This window comes from Salvelinus namaycush, chromosome 7, assembly GCF_016432855.1.
Source record: "Salvelinus namaycush isolate Seneca chromosome 7, SaNama_1.0, whole genome shotgun sequence".
Classification (NCBI taxonomy): Eukaryota; Metazoa; Chordata; class Actinopteri; order Salmoniformes; family Salmonidae; genus Salvelinus; species Salvelinus namaycush.
Genome location: NC_052313.1, coordinates 47,604,039 through 47,625,013, shown reverse-complemented (window position 1 = coordinate 47,625,013; position 20,975 = coordinate 47,604,039). Strand labels below are relative to the sequence as shown.

General features: G+C 44.0%; 1 protein-coding gene across 1 annotated transcript in view; it reads right to left on the bottom strand.

The window, feature by feature from the left end:
• The window catches only part of LOC120051317 (xin actin-binding repeat-containing protein 2-like), a 49,767-nt gene that overhangs the window by 22,864 nt on the left and 5,928 nt on the right, over window positions 1-20,975 (bottom strand). The window contains exon 2 of the mRNA XM_038998133.1: window positions 5,187-5,307. Within this exon, the coding sequence (XP_038854061.1) occupies window positions 5,187-5,307 (121 nt within the window). The remainder of the gene's footprint in view (window positions 1-5,186; window positions 5,308-20,975) is intronic.

Here is a 20,975-nt window from a genome sequence, read left to right as displayed (position 1 = left end):
AATGTATAAAGCTCAAAAGGCAATCTACTGTCAACATAGTCAATTCACCATTCAGCCTCTCATTCATCCAGTGCATATAGTATCTCTCTCTCTCCACGTCTCTCTAAGTGTCTTTGTGTTCTCACTCAAATCAATCATGTGACAATGAATGTCAGTCCAGCTTTACATATTGTAACACACTGAAAGGCTATGAAGGTTGTAAAGACTGGCTTACTTACTGTAATGCTCTCTATGCCTTTAGCACGACCGTGTACCTCGGACAATACAATTCCACAGATAATGTTGAAGAGCCTTGAAATCCCCTGGGAGCCAGCAGCAGGGTCCTTTCGCCCAGCCGTTACCAGAGGAAACAAAAAAAAAAACCCTGGGAGGTGATTCAGTGAGGGTTGGAGACCGGCTCCAGCAGTGTTGCGATCAGCTCAGCTCTGTGGGGCCTAGTGGACAGTGACAGCTGATTTTATTTTAGATGCCCCCCTTCCTAAAAGACAGAGCTCAGGAGGGGTAGGGGGGCTTTTTTTAGATGAGGTACCCTACATGCCTTTTACCTTAAGTCACACGGACCTAATGGAACAGACGTCCTGCACTGAGACCTCGAAACCGGACCCGCATCCCTCGTTTCTCCGAGAGGAGGGGAAAAGATGAAGGGGTGGGGGGGTGGGGGGTAATCAACCCAATGAGAGGACCAACCCAAATAACCTCATACAGGTCCCCAAATCCAGAAATATTGACAACGATGATTCACCATTCTTTTAATATCTTTGATGATGAAATGTGTGAAACCACCCTAGGATCCATTTTAAGAGCCACAGACAGCAGGACTTTTTACATGCCAGAAATGAAAAGTAGAAAGTGAAGGGGACTGAGTAGAGGGCAGACACCTGAGGTTCAGGGATCTCCCTTGGCTGCCCGGGCCCAGATGGGGAACAGGGATACCAGATGGGCAGGAGTCCCCTCTGAGACCACACCAGAGCCGCCTGTCATAGCTCGCCCTGATGCATCAGCCATGATCATGGCATTTACAACAATCCCTCTCATATCTTAGTGTGTGTGTGTGCGTGTGCGTGTGGTACCGGGCCTGTCTAACTAACAGAGTGACGCTGCTCCCTCTTTGTGCCATCGAAGCTCCCTCCCCTTAAGTTACTGCCCAGCCTTTCTGAACTGCACCTTATCATCTGAAGATGGAAGAACATCGCCCAAGACCTGCCAGATCTCTACATTCGTTTTGTTTTGTTTTCACAGCGTGTTTGAAATTCTCTTTGTAATGAAAAGCGCAATATAAAATGCATCGATTATTCTTATTCTTATTATTAAAGCCACTTGTGTTCTGGGAATCATTGAAAACATTTCCAGGAACCGTTACATAAGTGCATGCCTTAAAGCAAGAGTCCTTAGTTGATAGATCCATTTTTGGACTTAATGATTCCCATTGATTCTTGAAGAATATCTTATAAATGCCTCATGAGCTTAGTTCAACTGTCACACTCCATCAGAACTCAAAATAGCTTGCTTAACTCCAAATCAACATAAACGTAAACAAACACTGTAGAGATTCAAAACATGGTTAAAACTATACATTTGCTATCATGAATTTGAGAGTGGTTAAATTTCTCCAGACCCATTACTTAGCTTTTTAGCTAAACAGGGACGGGGAGTGTGTTTTGTTATTGTTTTAATTAAGGATTCTATCTTAAGAACACACATAAATGAAATACAAGATTTGGTGACTGGAAACTTGGCCCTTTACGTGACATACAAGAAGTATCATTCAATAATTTATCATTGAACTGACATCATGTCGCAGTTAAAAGGCAATTCCGCCACTTTTCAACCTCATATTCATCATCTCCAGCACCAAACCAGTGTTTACGTACAGTGGGGTCCAAAATGATTGATACCCTTGATAAAGATGAGCAATAATGACTGTATAAAATAAATAATTAAAATACTGAGCTATGTTGTATGCTCCAAAAAATGAAGGTAGAGGTCAAAATGATTGACACCATTGAAGATTCTTATCAATAAGGAAGTGAAAAGTGTAGTATTTGGGCCCATGTTCCTAGCACACAATGACTCTACAAACTTGTTGGACGCATTTGCGTTTCGTTTTGGTTGTGTTTCAGATTATTTTGTGTCCAATAGAAATGCATGGTAAATAATGTATTGTTTCATTTTGAAGTCCCTTTTAATTGTAAATACGAATATAATATGTTTCTAAACACTACTACATTAATGCGGATGCTACAATGACTACGGATAATCCTGAATGAATTGTGAACAATGATGAGTGAGAAAGTTACAGAGTGTCAAAGGTCATACCCCCAATACATGCTAACCTTCCCTGTTATTGGTAATGGTGAAGAGGTTAGCATGTCTTGGGGATATGGTCTTTGACCCTCTGTAACGTTCTCACTAACCCGCAGAAAGAGAAAGGGAGACAGCATGAAAGAGGGGAGTAAACTTTGCCCAACAAGAGCGAGCCCCCCCTTAAGCCATTGACCTTGTGAGAGTAGCTTCACCACGCTAATTTCTCTCATTCAGGCCTTTTATCAAAGACTGATTAGCATTAGCTCGCTCAAGGCACCAATGTGCAGACCCTGACGTATCTTGACATTCTACCCAGGGTACTCCTGGTTCTGTTCAGAAAACCTCCAGGTATTGTATAGTCCACTAAATTCAAATAGATAGCAGTGATTGTTGTTTTCTGCCCATGCAGTGTGTACCATAGGAGGCTATTGGGAGGAGCTATAGGAGGATGGGCTCATTGTAATGGCTGGAAAGGAATTAATGGAACCGTATCAAACACATGGAAAACACATTTGACTCCATTCCATAAATTCCATTCCAGCCGTTACAATGATCTCTTCCTCCTATAGCTCCTCCCACCAGCCTCCTCTGGTGCATAATGTACCCCCAGAGTCAGACATAACAGTGCATCAACTAAAGAAAAGCCTGGTTATCTCTGCTGTAGGAACCTGTTCCGTGCTGATAATCCCTCTGAAATTGCACATGGATTTCCTGTTCCTGGAGTGTCTGATGTCATAGACAACATCCCCTGGCGCTTTATCAGCTAGCTAACGCCTGCAGGCCTTCAAAGGGTTAATAATGAACGCATTTCACAAATCCTGGAAACTTTTTTTGATAAATCATAGTGGAAGTGTATGCAAATTCTCTGGCAAGGCTTATTTTCAGGTCACTGTTTAGACAATAGATAATCACAGTTTATTTTGTGTGCTGCCTGTCTAGGTAGAGACTGTTGTCCCTCAAAGCACCCTAGCCCTCTGGTTCGGTTTGAGTATTGTGCTTAATGGAAGTTAATGGGAGGAAGTTAACTTTTGCCATTTAGAGAAGCCCTAAGAGAAACACTGTGGATCGATACGTGGCAATCTGAGTGACTGGAGTTTTGATTTTCCTGAGGCTAACAAGAATTTTCGTTTAACAAAAATTAAGTGGTGCTTTTCTCAACGGAGCGTATCCCCTGATATTATAAAATAATATCACTACAACTGTGAATATGTTGTTTGGACCCACAGGTGTGGGCTATATAAACCAGACCCAGAATCCAGTGGGATATACAAAAGGGAGATATTGTAACCAAGGTTGTCTATTTAAAAGACAAAAGCATGCTGGTTGGGAGGTGAGGTGAGTGCTTGTTTAAAGCACAAAGCGCAGTGTGTCGTTCACAGGTCTTTATTTAACACGGTGGCTTTGGGCAAACAGCTCCTTTACCTCCTCTGTCACTCACTGTGAGCTGTAAATCACATGATGCTGTCACTGACATGGCACTGTCAATCGGTCAGCTCTCACAAACCCTCATCACTTACACCAACACCGGTCCGCAAAGGCCACAGTGTCTTCTAACTTTAGCCACCACAGTGATTTAGGGCTGGTTAACCATTTCACATGACCGACATGTGACATTTGAGAATAAATAAAAAAATCTGGAGATTGAACTGCTGTGTATAGGTTGTTACTGAAACCACAACAACAACTAGGAGTAATGACGCGTGTGTGTGTGTGTGTGTGTGTGTGTGTGTGTGTGTGTGTGTGTGTGTGTGTGTGTGTGTGTGTGTGTGTGTGTGTGTGTGTGTGTGTGTGTGAGTGAGTGAGTGAGTGAGTGAGTGAGTGAGTGAGTGAATGAGTGAGTGAGTGAGTGAGTGAGTGAGTGAGTGAGTGAGTGAGTGAGTGAGTGAGTGAGTGAGTGAGTGAGTGAGTGAGTGAGTGAGTGAGTGAGTGAGTGAGTGAGTGAGTGAGTGAGTGAGTGAGTGAGTGAGTGAGTGAGTGAGTGAGTGAGTGAGTGAGTGAGTGAGTGAGTGAGTGAGTGAGTGAGTGAGTGAGTGAGTGAGTGAGTGAGTGAGTAAAACACACAGTGAGCTTTCAACATGTCCATCATTCCACTGAGCCTTTCCCCACCCACTGTCTCTCTCTCGCTTTCTGTCTGTCTCTCACTCACTCACTCACTCACTCACTCACTCACTCACTCACTCACTCACTCACTCACTCACTCACTCACTCACTCACTCACTCACTCACTCACTCACTCACTCACACACACACACACACACACACACACACACACACACACACACACACACACACACACACACACACACAGAGAAGCACCTCAACATGACCCCAATGTCACACACTCAAGCACTATCTCACTCAGGTCATGTCCTCTGCCTTCACATGTGTAAATCATTTAAATGGATTGAAACAGGGAAATGGGTATTTGTGGATGATTTACCATTACAGAAACAGAGAACCTTTTTAAATACTGCACCTTTTTAGATGGAGAATACTGCACATTGCCCACGACTACTCTGTACAGCCAGTGTTACCAGTTTCAGTGGAAACGAGAAAAGCCACAATGCAGCCACTCAGCAACTTCTCCTATCACAGTAATGGAAACACTGTTTGTGTATCTAGGGTTGTTCATTTTCTGCCTCGGATGATACTCAATTCCCAGAGTTGATTTGATCCCACACAGGACAATACAGTACATTCTCAACACACAAGCTCGTCTTCGGATTTCTCTCTCAAATACACGTAACCAATATCACATTCTGTAGCTACTATGTGGATTTGAAGAAATTCTTTGAAAGTTGTGAAACCTGATTTCTGATGGAACAAAAGTCCTGGAGGAGGAAGTAAGGCAGTGTGTAATACTACAGTCATGGACTACTTACAGAGGCTGGGGTCTTGAGTTGAAGCCATGTTCTCACCAGGTGATGGGTCGCTCTTCTGGTCCAGCTGGTAGCTACTGGCTGGGGCTCTTCTGGATGTGCTGGACTGTACGGCTCTCACTTCCTGGTTAGGGAAAGAGAGGGAGGGAGGGAGGAGAGAGAGAGGAGGGGGAGGTGAGCGTATTATCAGAGGAAGCACCTGTGCTTTCCCAGAAGGGGGTGGTTATTGAGGTACAGGTCATAGCTCAATCGGCACACACACACAGGCTGGTATGCACACACACACACATGCCTACACACACACACACACACACACACACACACACACACACACACACACACACACAGCACCAGTCTGAAAAATGATCCACCCAGTGAGTGTTAGGTGTCATTGAACCCCTGGACACCAGTGGAACATTATCGATGGTAGCGAGGATGTCTGTGTCTGTTGACTGGATGGCAAACAAACCTCTGAACTTACAGCACAAACACTGATGACCTTGACTGGAATGTGCAAAACAGGCATCGACTGGAAAGTTACAGCAAACAAAACACTCCAGTGAATTTTAATTGGCAAATTCGTAGTGTGTGTAGCAGCTTAAGGCTCCACCCTTCAACAGAATTGTAGGTTACACAACTACCGTGTTTCACAAAATGCTATATTTTAATGCCAAACGTGTCTCGTTGTTAGTGGCATATCCTTGAGGCATATAATCTTGTGTTTCCTGAAGTGTTTTTTTTAATCAAATGTAGAAACTAGTAGACGAAGCACGCCTAGTTTTCTTGCAAATCAGTACTGTCTCGAACAAACACACCTATGTGTTGTTTTCCAAGAACTATTTGCAAATCAAATGTGTTCCCTGTGGTATTTAATCTACAGATTCCCAGCGGGATCTGGGGAAGAGTGACAACAAGGAAACAACAACACAAGGACACAACAGACAATGCTCCAAAACACACTGCCACAATCAGAGAAACGCACCTCAGACAATTCTAGGACACACACACACAAAGACACAATGTATTTGAAGGGCATGTCCATGAGAGGAACAGCTTGTGAGGTGTGTCGAGGTTACAGGTCCAAAACAGCGTGAACAGAGTTAACCTGTGGTCTGGGTTCTTCGATTGACTGAATGTGGGATTTAGGCCCTCACACTTCAAGCTTTGTCAACAGCAGTACAGTAGTAAACACCATGGAGCTGAACGCTCCGTTCTGACACTGCAAAGCTCGAACCACTCCTCTCCTCAGGAACGAGCTCCCAGCATCCCACTGGATCGTGATACCATTTCTGTTGACGTCTCCCGTTATTTAATAATAGTAATAGTAAGTCTACGGCAGCGCTGTGTGTTGCTGCGGAGATGTTTAAGAGCGTCGTTAGCGGCAACAGAACTGATGTTTGAACAGCATGTGTGTCTGAAGTAGGGATTGACGGTATAGAGAGGACTGTGTGCTAATCTCGAGACGAGGGTTCCATTCAATCTAATCCACAAGGGGATTTTGGCGTTAAATCTCCTGTAAAAAATAATGCTCCACTGCAAACATGTTGGCACAGTGAGTTTATTTCACTGTTTAAAAGAATCCAGTTGCACATTGTATCACAGCAAGCAAGTGGTGTATTCTAATTGATTTCATTGGATAGGGCCCGCAGTCATGTTACCGGGCAGACTGGGCTCGAGCCCCTCTGTGGCTATTCAGCTCTGAGGTCAGATGTCAACAAACAGGGCAGGATGTAGAACATCTTTATCAGCGGAGTGAGCATTTACATCACATAATATAGGCAGCAATTATATGACACATTTCTATACAAAACATGTCATATCTCTACTGTGTATACGTGTACACGTACAGTATATGGTCATTCAGCAATATCCTCATGTATTTCCTCACCCCTTCCCATTAAAATAGATCAAATGTTTTCTGCTTTTCTCCACTATCATGCCACAGCATTTCCATTTCTGTAGAGGAATGGGGTCAGAGAAGACACAGGCAGGAGGCCATTTCCCAGGGATCCAAGTTAGCCAGATCTTATCCTCCATATGTTCCCGTTGGCCCTGCCACAGCTTCTCCGTCATCCTTCCCGTCCCCTTGACAGACTGACATCATTAATAAGGTACGTGCTTCAGGAAATTTACCAGCCTCAGAGACAATCCTCAGGAAAAATAAATAACCCTTTTAAGGGTGTCTCACTAATGAAATCAATGCCACCCGTCCATGACATTAATGCTGATGTGACAGCGTGCACAGTAAAACGCTGTGGCCGGTCTGACACGTGTCAGGGGAAACCATGGCGATGACATCAGTTTATTACATGGAGCTGCAGATTAGGAAGTGACATCGCGACCTGTAGTTTTCTGTCACCTGGGGGTGCACTCATGCACAACCATGCCTATTAAAATCTAGTAAAGTACATCATACAGCAACTATAGGTGATCTCTCTCTCTCGCGCTCTGTGTCTGTATAGAAAAAGGAGTTCTGGCTGAGATGACGGACTAGAAGGGGTTGCTGAGGGAAGTGGCAGCTCATATGTGACTGACACACCACTTGGAGGGATGCTTTGTTTCAAATGATGCACACACAGACGCACATATACGCACCACCAAACCTGATTGCTCCTGGCTAGGAGGTCTAATGTTGTGAAAGCTGCCTTATTGCTTTCCTGGCACAACATGAAGTGACATGAAGATGACTCATCGGGATCCACAGTTGATAGTCAAGACAGAGACATACCATTAGGCTGTAGGAGGCATCTGCCTTGCTGCTGGTGGAGAACATCTCATTTTTCTTCACTCGTCTTAAATCAATACAATACTTTGTTAATCGATCCAATGTTTTGAGTTACAGCGTCACAAAACTTGCTTCACCTGAGCACGCACTGTACCTGAACAAGTTTGATTTCACGTTCTCCTCCTCTTAGTGAAATAACAAAGATTTAGTTTCTGGTTTGGAAGCTTTTACTGAAACAGCAGATACTTCCTGTCTTTGAAGGTCACCCAGAGGCACTTAACAGACTCCAGAGTGTCTCATCCAAACCTTGGCAATAGCTCCTCTTTCCATTGGTTGTTTGTTTGTTTGCATCCAATGCCATAAGCTCTCCTCACGATCCAAAAAGTTTGCCCGTGAAAAATATTGTACAGTACAATTCTCTGTTGACTCTCACCATTATTAGGAAACACAGGCCACTGAGATCCACCCACTTATATTTCACTCTCAAGCCAACACAGTCACAAAAGAGTTGCAGCGAGGATAGAAAGATAGAGATGAGAGCAGGGAGAGCAAGAGATAAAGGGGGATACCTAGCCAGTTGTACAACTGAATGCATTCAACTGTAAGAGATAGTAAAGATAGCTGGCAGTAGAAAGCCTAAATAGTCTATTTGACCTTTCAGCTTCAGCTATCAAATCTAAACATTTCAAGCAGACAATTAACAACAATGACAAATGGTTTGATGCAAAAATCTAAGAAAGAAATTGGGAAACATGTCCAACCAAAAACATAGAGATCCAGAAAACCAGAGCCTACGCTTTCACTATGGTGAATCACCAAAACAATACAGAAATACACTATGTAAAAAGAAGGAACAGCACGTCAGAATTCAGCTCAATGTAATTGAAGAATCCATAGAATCTAACCACTTCTGGTAAAATTGGAACACACTAAACAAACAACATCACAAATAGTTATCTATGCAAACGGAGATGTATGGATAAACCACTTATCCAATCTTTTTGACCCCATAACAAAGAACAAACAGCAAAGACATATACATGATCAATTCTTTGAATCAGCTATTAAAGACTACCAGAACCCACTGGATTCTCCAATTACATTGAATGAACTACAGGACAAAATACAAATCCTCCAAACCAAAAAGGCCTGAGGTGTTGATGTTATCCTAAATTAAGTGATAAAAAATACAGACCACAAATTCCAATTGACTATACTTCAACTTGTTAACATCCTCACCTCTGGCATCTTACACAATATTTGGAACCAAGGAGTGATCGCCTCAATCCACAAAAGTGGAGACAAATTCAACCCCAATAACTACCATGGGATATGCGTCAACAGCAACGTTGGGAAAATCCTATGCATTATCATTCACAGCAGACTCGTACATTTCCTCAGTGAAAACAATGTACTGAGCAAATGTCAAATGGGCTTTTTACTAAATTATCGTACGACAGAACATGTATTCACCCTGCATACCCTGATTGACAAACAAACAAACCAAAACAAAGACAAAGTCTTCTCATGCTTTGTTTATTTCCCAAAATCTTTTGACTCAATTTGGCATGAAGGTCCGCTATACAATTACAAACAATCTGCTATATAATAATAAAACAGTCTTGGGGGAAAAACATTATAAAATCCGTGTACACAAACAACAAATGTGAAAAAACACACACATTTCTTTCCAAAGGGTGTTGGGGTGAGACAGGGATGCAACTTGAGCCCCTCCGTCTTCAACACACACACACACACATATATATATTTATATATATATATATATATATATATATATATATATTTACATATATATCAACGAATTGACAAGGGCACTAGAACAGACTGGAGCACCCCTCCTCACCCTACTAGAATCTGAAGTCAAATGTCTACTGTTTGCTGATGATCTAGTGCTTCTGTCCCCAACCAAGGAGGGCCTACAGCAACACCTATATCTTCTGCACAGATTCTCTCAGACCTGGGCCCTGACAGTAAACCTCAGTAAGACCAAAATAATGGTGTTCCAAAAATTGTCCAGTTGCCAGGACCATAAATACAAATTTCAATTAGATGCTGTTGTCCTAGAGCACACAAATAATGATACATACCTCGGCACCACAGGTAACTTCCACAAAGCTGTGAACGATCTGAGAGGCAAAAAGGTCCTTCTATGCCATCAAAAGGAACACAAAATTCGGCATCCCAATTAGGATCTGGCTAAAAATACTTGAATCAGTTATAGAACCCATTGCCATTTATGGTTGTGAGGTTATCAAAATGGGACAAACACCAAATTAAGACTCTGCATGCAGAATTCTATACAATTATAATCTGTGTACAACGTAAAACATCAAATAATGCTTGCACAGCAGAATTAGGCCAATACTAGCTAATTATCATAATCCAGAAAAGAGACGTTAAATTCTGCAACCTTCCATAACAAAGACATCACCTACAGAAGGATTAACCTGGAGAAGAGTTCCCTAAGCAAGCTGGTCTTGGGGCTGCGTTCACAAACATAAACAGACCCCACAGAGCCCCAGGACATCAACAGCAACACAATTTGACCCTACCAAATCACGAGAAAACAAAAACATAATTACTTGACACATTTGAAAGAATTAACAACAAAAAAACAGAGCAAACTGGAATGCTATTTTGACTATGTACAGACTCAGTGAGCATACCCATGCTATTGAGACAGGAACTCCCATAGGCAGAGCTGGCTCTCAAGAGAATATGGGCTATGTGCAGACTGCCCCAAAATGTGATGGAAACTGAGCTGCATTTCCTAACCTCCTGCCAAATGTGTGAGACACACTTTTCTCTCAGATTCCACAGATCCACAAAGAATTTGAAAAGAAATCCAATTTTGATAAACTCCCATATCTATTGGGTGAAATACGACAGTGTGCCGTCACAGCAGCAATATTTGTGACCTGTTGCCACAAGAAAAGGGCGACCAGTGAAAAACATAAATATGGGTTGTATTTACAATGGTGTTTGTTCATTTATTTTCCATTTTGTACTTTAACTATTTGCACATTGTTATAATACTGTACGTTGCCATAATATGATATTTGAGATGTCTCTATTCTTTTGAAACTGTAACGGTTTCTCTCCTCCTCTTCGTCTGAAGAGGAGGAGTAGGGATCAGACCAAAATGCAGCAGGTTTTGAAAACATAATGATTTATTAAACGACGAAGACGAACACGAAAAAACACTTGGAAAGATTACAAAATAACAAAACGAACGTAGACAGACCTGAACTAGAGAACTTACATAATAACACGAAGAACGCAAGAACAGGTACAGACTACAAACAAAACGCTACAGTCCCATGTGGTACGAACAGACATACAGACACGGAAGACAACCACCCACAAACAAACAGTGTGAACAGCCTACCTTTATATGGTTCTCAATCAGAGGGAACATCAAACACCTGTCCCTGATTGAGAACCATATAAGGCTAATTACCAATGACCTAAACATAGAAACACAAAACATAGAATGCCCACCCCAACTAACGCCCTGACCAACTAAACACATACAAAAATAACAGACAACAGGTCAGGAACTTTTGGGAGTGTAATGTTTACTGTTAATTTCTGATTGTATTCAACTTTTGTTCATTGTCTATTTAACATATGTTTCCCATGCCAATAAAGCCATTTGAATTGAACTGAGAGAGAGGTTGTCACGTTCCTGACCTGTTTTCTGTTATTTTGTATGTGTTAGTCGGTCAGGGCGTGAGTTTGGGTGGGCAGTCTATGTTATGTGTTTCGTGTTGGTTAATGGGTGACCTGATATGGTTCTCAATTAGAGGCAGGTGGTTTTCATTTCCTCTGATTGAGAGCCATATTAAGGTAGGTGTTTTCACATTGTTTGTTGTGGGTGGTTGTTTCCTGTATCTGTGTTTGTTGCACCATACGGGACTGTATCGTTCGTTCGTTTTGTTTGTAGTCAGTACTGGTTCGTTCGTTCTTCGTTACGTGTAAGTTCGTAGTCCAGGTCTGTCTACTTCGTTTGTTGTTTTGTATTGTTGTTCAAGAGTTTTTTCCGTCTTCGTCTGTTCCTTGTAATAAATAATATGTATAACTCCAACGCTGCATTTTGGTCTAATCCTTGCTACTCCTCTTCGGATGAAGAGAAGGAGGAAGCCCGTTACAGAACCACCCACCAAACCCGGATCAAGCAGCGGGACCACGAACAGTGGTCCACGAAACAAGGATTGCAGGATTTCTGGAGTTGGGAGGAAATCATAGAAGGAAAAGGACCATGGGCTAAGGTGGGAGTGAATCGCCGCTCTGGGGAGGAGAAGGAGGCAGCCACAGCCCAGGAGCGGAGATATGAAGGTACGCGGCTAGCACGGAAGCCCGGGAAAAAAAAATTTCTTGGGGGGGGGGGCTAAGAGGTAGTGGGCCGAGGGCAGGTAGGAGACCTGCGCCCACTTCCCAGGCTAACCGTGGAGAGCGGGAGTACGGGCAGACACCGTGTTACGCAGTAGAGCGCACGGTGTCTCCTGTACGTGTTCATAGCCCGGTGCGGGTTATTCCACCTCCCCGCACTGGTAGGGCTAGATTGGGCATTGAGCCAAGTGCCATGAAGCCGGCTCTTCATATATGGCCTCCAGTACGTCTCCTTGGGCCGGCTTACATGGCACCAGCTTTACGCATGGTGTCCCCGGTTCGCCTACATAGCCCGGTGCGGGTTATTCCACCTCCCTGCACTGGTCGGGCGACGGGGAGCATTCAGCCAGGTAAGGTTGGGCAGGCTCAATGCTCAAGGGAGCCAGTACGCCTGCACGGTCCGGTATTTCCGGCGCCACCTCCCCGCCCCAGCCCAGTACCACCAGTGTCTACTCCACGCACCAGGCTTCCAGTGCGTTTCCAGAGCCCTGTTCCTCCTCCACGCACTCTCCCTATGGTGCGTGTCTCCAGCCCAGTGCCTCCAGTTCCGGCACCACGCACTAAGCCACCTGTGCGTCTCCAGAGCCCTGTACACACTGTTCCTTCTCCCCGTACTCGTCCTGATGTGCGTGCCCTCAACCCGGTGCCACCAGTGCCGGTACCACGCACCAGGTCCATAGTGCGTTTTGAGAGTCCAGTGTGCCCTGTCCCTGCTCCCCGTACTAGCCTGAAGGTGCGTGTCCTTAGCCCGGTGCCTCCAGTTCCGGCACCACGCACCAGGCCTACAGTGCGCCTCATCCGGTCTGAGCCATCCGTCTCCCCAGCGCCATCTGAGCCATCCGTCTCCCCAGCGCCATCTGAGCCATCCGTCTCCCCAGCGCCATCTGAGCCATCCGTCTCCCCAGCGCCATCTGAGCCATCCGTCTCCCCAGCGCCATCTGAGCCATCCGTCTCCCCAGCGCCATCTGAGCCATCCGTCTCCCCAGCGCCATCTGAGCCATCCGTCTGCCCAGTGCCGTTAGAGCCGCCCGTCTGTCCCGAGCAGTCAGAGCCGTTAGTCAGTCAGGAGCCGCTAGAGCCATTCGTCAGTCAGGATCTGCCAGAGCCGCCAACCAGACAGGATCTGCCAGAGCCGCCAACCAGACAGGATCTGCCAGAGCCGCCAACCAGACAGGATCTGCCAGAGCCGCCAACCAGACAGGATCTGCCAGAGCCGCCAGCCAGCCATGAGCAGCCAGAGCCGCCAGCCAGCCATGAGCAGCCAGAGCCGCCAGCCAGCCATGAGCAGCCAGAGCCGTCAGCCAGCCATGAGCAGCCAGCCATGAGCAGCCAGATCCGTCAGCCAGCCATGAGCAGCCAGATCCGTCAGCCAGCCATGAGCAGCCAGATCCGTCAGCCAGCCATGAGCAGCCAGATCCGTCAGCCAGCCATGAGCAGCCATATCCGTCAGCCAGCCATGAGCAGCCAGATCCGTCAGCCAGCCATGAGCAGCCTAATCCTTGCTACTCCTCTTCGGATGAAGAGAAGGAGGAAGCCCGTTACAGAGGTAGAGAGAGGGATACAGAGAGTGAGAGAGGAGACATACAGACAGGCACATAGTGGAGAGAAAGAGAGAGGCTGAGTAGAGAGAGCGTGTTGTGACGGAGTGGGCCCAGCTTGGCTGTGGCGTCTCCAAGCAGGTTTGAGATGATTAGGCGCATCTGTCTCGCTGGGCCAGCTGACACACACAGAGGAGCTAAACAGTACTGTGCCAGATGGCCAGACGGCCAGACAGACAGGCTGCAGAAGTGTCATATGTTGTATGGGTGGAGAGCACTATTCTAGGTACCAGGCTTTATTGTTGTAAACACCTCTCACTCTAACACTCATCACAACACAGCACATCAAACCCAGAAAAGCCCCAGTTACAGTGGTGGGTTAGTGATGATGTAACACTCCTCTGAGTGTAGGCTACTTTGCACTAGATTTATGGAGGGTGTAGGAAGTACTCTGAAAAAATGGTCAATGTTGATATAACATGCATAATCATTTTTTCCACTGAACATTTCTGAGAGAGACAGAGAGTCAGAAACTACAGAGAGTCAACATGAAAAAAAGAATGTGGTTCTGAAATGTGCTCATCATGCTTCACCATAGATGGGACTTGTTTATGAAGTACAGTGGCCTGCTTGTTAAGTCCCCAGAACCAACATCTCTCTCTCTCTCTCTCTCTCTCTCTCTCGCTCTCTCTCTCTCTCTCTCTCTCTCTCTCTCTCTCGCTCTGTCTCGCTCTGTCTCTCTCGCTCTGTCTCTCTCGCTCTGTCTCTGTCTCTGTCTCTGTCTCTGTCTCTGTCTCTGTCTCTCTCTCTCTCTCTCTCTGTCTCTCTCTCTCTCACACACACACACACACACACACACACACTCTGTCTCACTCTCTCTCTGACTCTTTCTCTCTCTCACACACTCTCTCTCGCTCTCTCTCACTCACTCTCGCTCTCTCTTGCTCACTCTCTCTCTCTCTCTCGCTAATTCTCTCACTCGCTCACTCTCTCTCTCTCAATTTCAATTGGGAAACATGGGAAACATATGTTAACATTGCCAAAGCAAGGGATCTAGATAATAAACAAAAGTGAAATAAACAATAAAAATGAACAGTTAACATTACACTTACAAAAGTTCCAAAAGAATAAAGACATTACAAATGTCATATTATGTGCAAATAGTTCAAGTACAAAAGGGAAAATAAATAAACATAAATATGAGTTGTATTTACAATGGTGTTTGTTCTTCACTGGTTGCACTTTTCTTATGGCAACAGGTCACACATCTTGCTGCTGTGACGGCACACTGGTATTTCACCCAATAGATATGGGAGTTTAACAAAATTGGGTTTGTTTTCTAATTCTTTGTGTATCTGTGTAATCTGAGGGAAATATGTGTCTCTAATATCATACATTGGGCAGAACTTTAGGAAGTGCAGCTCAGTTTCCACCTCATTTTGTGGGCAGTGTGCACATAGCCTGTCTTCTCTTGAGAGCCAGGTCTGCCTACGGCGGCCTTTCTCAATAGCAAGGCTATGCTCACTGAGTCTGTACATAGTCAAAGCTTTCCTCAAGTTTGGGTCAGTTACAGTGGTCAGGCATTCTGCCACTGTGTACTCTCTGTTAAGGGCCAAATAGCATTCTAGTTTGCTCTGTTTTTTTGTTAATTCTTTCCAATATGTCTCTCTCTCTCTCATTCTCTCTCGTTCTCTCTCTCTCTCTCTGACTAGGCCATTCTCTCTGTCTCATCCCCCTGGGCCTATGCGTAATGAATGCAAATCATGTTTCACTCCCTTGTATCAGGCTCCTCTGCCTCCTAATGTTTGCTGAGCGCTGCCAAACACCAACTCCATCCGACGCTATTTATACGTACGAGTGACGGATCTAAACTGGTATATCCAGAACCTTCTCCATTTCCAGACAGTGACTTTGGACATAATCAGGGGGGCCCTTGTTCATCAATGCTGATACAATGTTCTGGGGATATAGGCCTAGTCTATCTTTGTTTATATGGATATAGACAGGTGGAAGCAAAATAAACTAGCTGCGAGTGTGTGCTCAGTTTGACCAACAGTGTTGCTGTTAATGATTAAGCCATCACTCCGAATACCGTTCGTCATCCAGTTATAAATAAAGCTTTAACAGGTTTGGAAAAAACTAACATTTAATCTATTTCACCATGGCAACCATCACAGTAGCAGCCAGGTCTGTGTGAGGGGACGTTATGAATTACAGTGCTGTCTTTGTCTCAGAGCAATATCTACATAAATGATTAAACTGTAAGCCCTGTGGGTCGGGTAGTAATCCGTTGGCATGCACGCTCCGGTGCCGTTCTGGGTGTCGTCATAATACTGTTGTAAAAAAAGAAAAGGGCCCTGAAACACAGAATCATGCTGGTGGTGAAGATGGGTTATGACGATAAGGAAGCTGATTGGTAAACAATAGGAAAGGAATTCTCATATGCACATAACAGATATGTACAAGATGAATGCTTTAGAAAGGGAAGCCCCCAATCAAATTCCCTACCTGTAGAGTATCTAGAATAGAACCTGTTTTAGGTCAAGTCAATGGAAATGAAAAGCCAGGTGACGACGTGACCTGGCCATTGGTTTAACTGTACAACAGATAAGTGCTGGTAATAATTGGAATGTCTAGCGTTCAGAGACCAACTCCTTTGTCATCTGGCCGTGTGGTTGGACTCATACAGCCGTGACTCCATTAAATGATTTGAATCAGTGAAACTGAGATGAGGTGGAAGTGTCTCATAGAGCTAATGGAATTTTACAAGTGAGCCATTGAGCCACTTTGGGTCGGGCTGGGCTGGACAAGAGAGGGCTGGAAGAATGGGTCAGAATGAAGGGGTTTTGGTATGGGTGTTATTAAACTGTAGCCTCAATGTCAACATAACATTAACCATTTGGAGCTTTAAAAGAGGCTCTCAAACCTGTTTGCCAAATACCACTTCCTGTCAACCAGGGCACCCAATGAAATGACAGTAAAAACAATTGACTAACCCCTAAATATAACACGCAAGCATACACATGATGTTGTGTCAAGTGTCAAGTTACCTAGCTGAAAATTCTGCATATGGGACACATTACATCATGTTCAAAGCCTCCATAAAAATGAAAGGACAATCATGGTCCCGAGTGGCGCAGCGGTCTAAGGCACTGCATCTCAGTGCTAGAGGCGTTACTACAGACCCTAGTTCGATTCCAGACTGTATCACCATGATTGGGAGTCACTTGGGCGGCGCACAATTGGCCCAGTGTCGTCCGGGTTTGGCCGGGGTAGGCCGTCATTGTAAATAAGAATTTGTTCTTAACTAACTTGCCTAGTTAAATAAAGGTTAAATAAAATAAATGCTTTTGTACATCCAACAGTACAGAGGTACGGTAGCTACTCAAGCTGTGAAAATCAACCCAAGCTCCCATGTACATTCCCAACCGCACGTGCCACCATCTGAATGTGTGCAGACGCCTCCCATTTAAGTGTCCAGCTGGCCTTCAGGATATGTCACATTTAAAGCCACCCATGACATCAAGCTTCATAAGTCACAGTGGGCTGTATATTTAGAGACTGGGTGTCCCTTGAAGTGGTGACGTGAGGATGGGGAGTGGGCTATCTATCTCAGAAGCCCCCTAGGACCTCCAAAAACAAACTACCCGAGATGAACTCCCTGGTGAAATAACAGGACAATGACACAGAATGTGCCATGGTGTAGTGACATAGAATCTATCTCTGTGACATGGTGTGGTGACATAGATTCTATCTCTGTGCCATGCTGTGGTGACATGGATCCTATCTCTGTGCCATGCTGTGGTGACATAGATCCTATCTCTGTGCCATGCTGTGGTGACATGGATCCTATCTCTGTGGAGTGATACATGCTGTATGACTTTGGTTCTATTTCTTCATTATAGACCTACCTGTTGAGGTATGCAACTTTTAAGGATGGCTTCCGATTGCATTTGGATTACAGTGTTATCTGGGTTGTTAACTGGTTTCGTTCTGACATTCGTGATTTCTGTTTTTTTTATTATTATTTGACATTTTGGCTGCACTGTTAGGCGCTAGTAACACAAGCCTTTCGCTGAACCCGCTATAACATCTGCTGAACTATGTACAGTACGTGACCAATAAACTTTGATTTGATTAAACAGCTATGACATTTATAAACACTTTAGTGTTTAGCGCTATTGTTTCTCATCTATAACAAATGTCATGTTTAATTCAAATCTAAATATCAGATGACAATGGAAACGTTGATATTGCTCCTCTATGATGTGCATTAAAACAACACATTAAAACAGCACTAATTATTAAGAAGAGGCAATATGGAGATGTCTCTATATTCACATTAAATGTGTATATGACTTGTGAATACATATATACAGTACCAGTCAAAAGTTTGGACATTCAAGGGTTTGTATATATTTGTACTATTTTCTACATTGTAGAATAATAGTGAAGACACCAAAACTATGAAATAACACATCTGGAATCATGTAGTAACCAAAATAGTAGCGACCCTTTGCAGTGATGGCAGCTTTTACACACTCTTGGCATTCTCTCAACCAGCTTCACCTGGAATGCTTTTCCAACAGTCTTGAAGGAGTTCCCACACGTGCTGAGCACTTGTTGGCTGCTTTTCCTTCACTCTGCGGTCCAACTCATCCCAAACCATCTCAATTGGGTTGAGGTCGGCTGATTGTGGAGGCCAGGTCATCTGACACAGCACTCCATCACTCTCCTTCTTGGTCAAATAGCCCTTTTTATTTTATTGACATTTTCATTTCACCTTTATTTAACCAGGTAGGCTAGTTGAGAACAAGTTCTCATTTACAACTGCGACCTGGCCAAGATAAAGCAAAGCAGTGCGACACAAACAACAACACAGAGTTACACATGGAATAAACAAGCGTACAGTCAATAACACAAATCGCCCTTACACAGCCTGGAGATGTGTTGGCTCATTGTCCTGTTGAAAAACAAATGATTGTCCCACTAAGCGCAAACCAGATGGGATGGCGTGTTGCTGCAGAATGTTGTGGTAGCCATGCTGGTTAAGTGTGCCTTGAATTCTAAATAAATCACTGACAGTGTCACCAGAGAAGCACCCCATCACACCTCCTCCTCCAGGCTTCACAGTGGGAACCACATGCAGAGATTTGTATTTTATTTAACTAGACCAGTCAGTTAAGAACAAATTCTTATTTACAATGACTGTCTACTGGGAAACAGTGGGTTAACTGCCTTGTTCAGGGGCAGAACGACAGATTTTTACCTTGTCAGCTCGGGGATTCAATCCAGCAACAGTTCGGTTACTGGCTCAATGCGCTAACCACTAGGCTACTTGTCGCCCCTGCTGGAGATCATCCGTTCACCTACTCCGCATCTCACAAAGACACGACGGTTGGAACCAAAAATCTCAAATTTGCACTCATCAGACCAAAGGACCAATTTCCACCGGTCTAATGTTCATTGCTCATGTTTCTTGACCCAAGCAAGTCTCTTCTTATTATTGGTGTCCTTTAGTAGGGGTATATTTGCAGCAATATGACCATGAAGGCCTGATTCACGCAGTCTCCTCTGAACAGTTGATGTCAAGATGTGTCTGTTACTTGAACTCTGTGAAGCATTTATTTGGGCTGCAATTTCTGAGGCTGGTAACTCTAATGAACTTGTCCTCTGCAGCAGAGGTAAATCTGGGTCGTCCTTTCCTGTGGCAGTCCTCATGAGAGCCAGTTTCATCATAGCGCTTGATGTTTTTTGCGACTGCACTTGAAGCAACTTTAAAAGTTCCTTAAATGTTCCGGATTGACTGACCTTCATGTTTTAAAATAGTAATGGACTGTCGTTTCTCTTTACTTATTTGAGCTGTTCTTGCCATAATATGGACTTTGTCTTTTACCAAATAGGGCTATCTTTTGTATACCATCCCTACCTTGTCACAACGCAACTGATTGACTCATACGCATTAAGAAGGAAAGAAATTCCACAAATTCACTTTTAACAAGGCAGACCTGTTAGTTTAAGTGCATTCCAGGTGACTACCTCATGAAGCTGGTTCAGAGAATGCCAAGAGTGTGCAAAGCTGTCATCAAGGCAAAGGGTGGCTACTTTGAAGAATCTCAAATATAAATATATATATTTTGATTTGTTTAACACTTTTTTGGTTACTACATGATTCCATATGTATTGTTTAATAGTTTTGATATCTTCACAATTATTCTACTATGTAGAAAATAGTAAAAACAAAGAAAAACCCTTGAATGAGTTGGTGTGTCAAAACTTTTGACTGGTACTGTATATATATATATATATATATATATTCACACGTAAATCCCTGAGGTCATCTCATTAGGATAGCATGATGATTAAGCTGAAGCAGGACTAATTGGTGTGTCTCCCAGACATTTGATTGCCCCCCTCTGGTTGGGACTGGTAACGACATCTGATTCCACTGTCAACCAGTACAGGGAACCCGTGTGTATGTGAGTGTGTGCATGTGTGTGTGCGGGCGTGCGCATGAGTGTTACACAACCAGGGTCAGACAGACCATGTAAACATAAGCAGAAGGGGGTCGGCTAGTCAGCTAGTCCACTCGAGCAAAAAAGGAGCTCTTCGCTCTGAACATAAACTATTGCATCACTCCACATCTGTGGATAATGGAAACATAGCCTGTCCTCCTCTACAGTGGAATCAGTGAAGATATGGCACTACTTATAAGACCACCCGGCGATGATCCATCCTCCATTGTTATGTCTAACCTCTCAATGACATCCCAGGCATTCCACTGTATAAATATTAAAATATCCCACCAAAGCTGACATTTGATTAAATATGCATTGCAACCCTACAGATAAGGCTAGACACAGAGTCATGTTTTATAGTGAGCTGCAAACCTTTTTTTCTGTGATCTGTGAACACTGGCTCTGTGTTGAACTGACACAGGCTTTTGTTAGACGACTAAATCAGAGAGAAGAAGGTGACCTTCCCGTTGCCTGGGAATACTGTGTGGCTGAGAATGTTATTAGAAACCAGAGTGAAACAGAGACAAAATAACAGTCAGATTATTGTGCTTCATTCAAGGTCTCCTTTAATTAAGTGTTCTAAAGGGGTATTAATCAA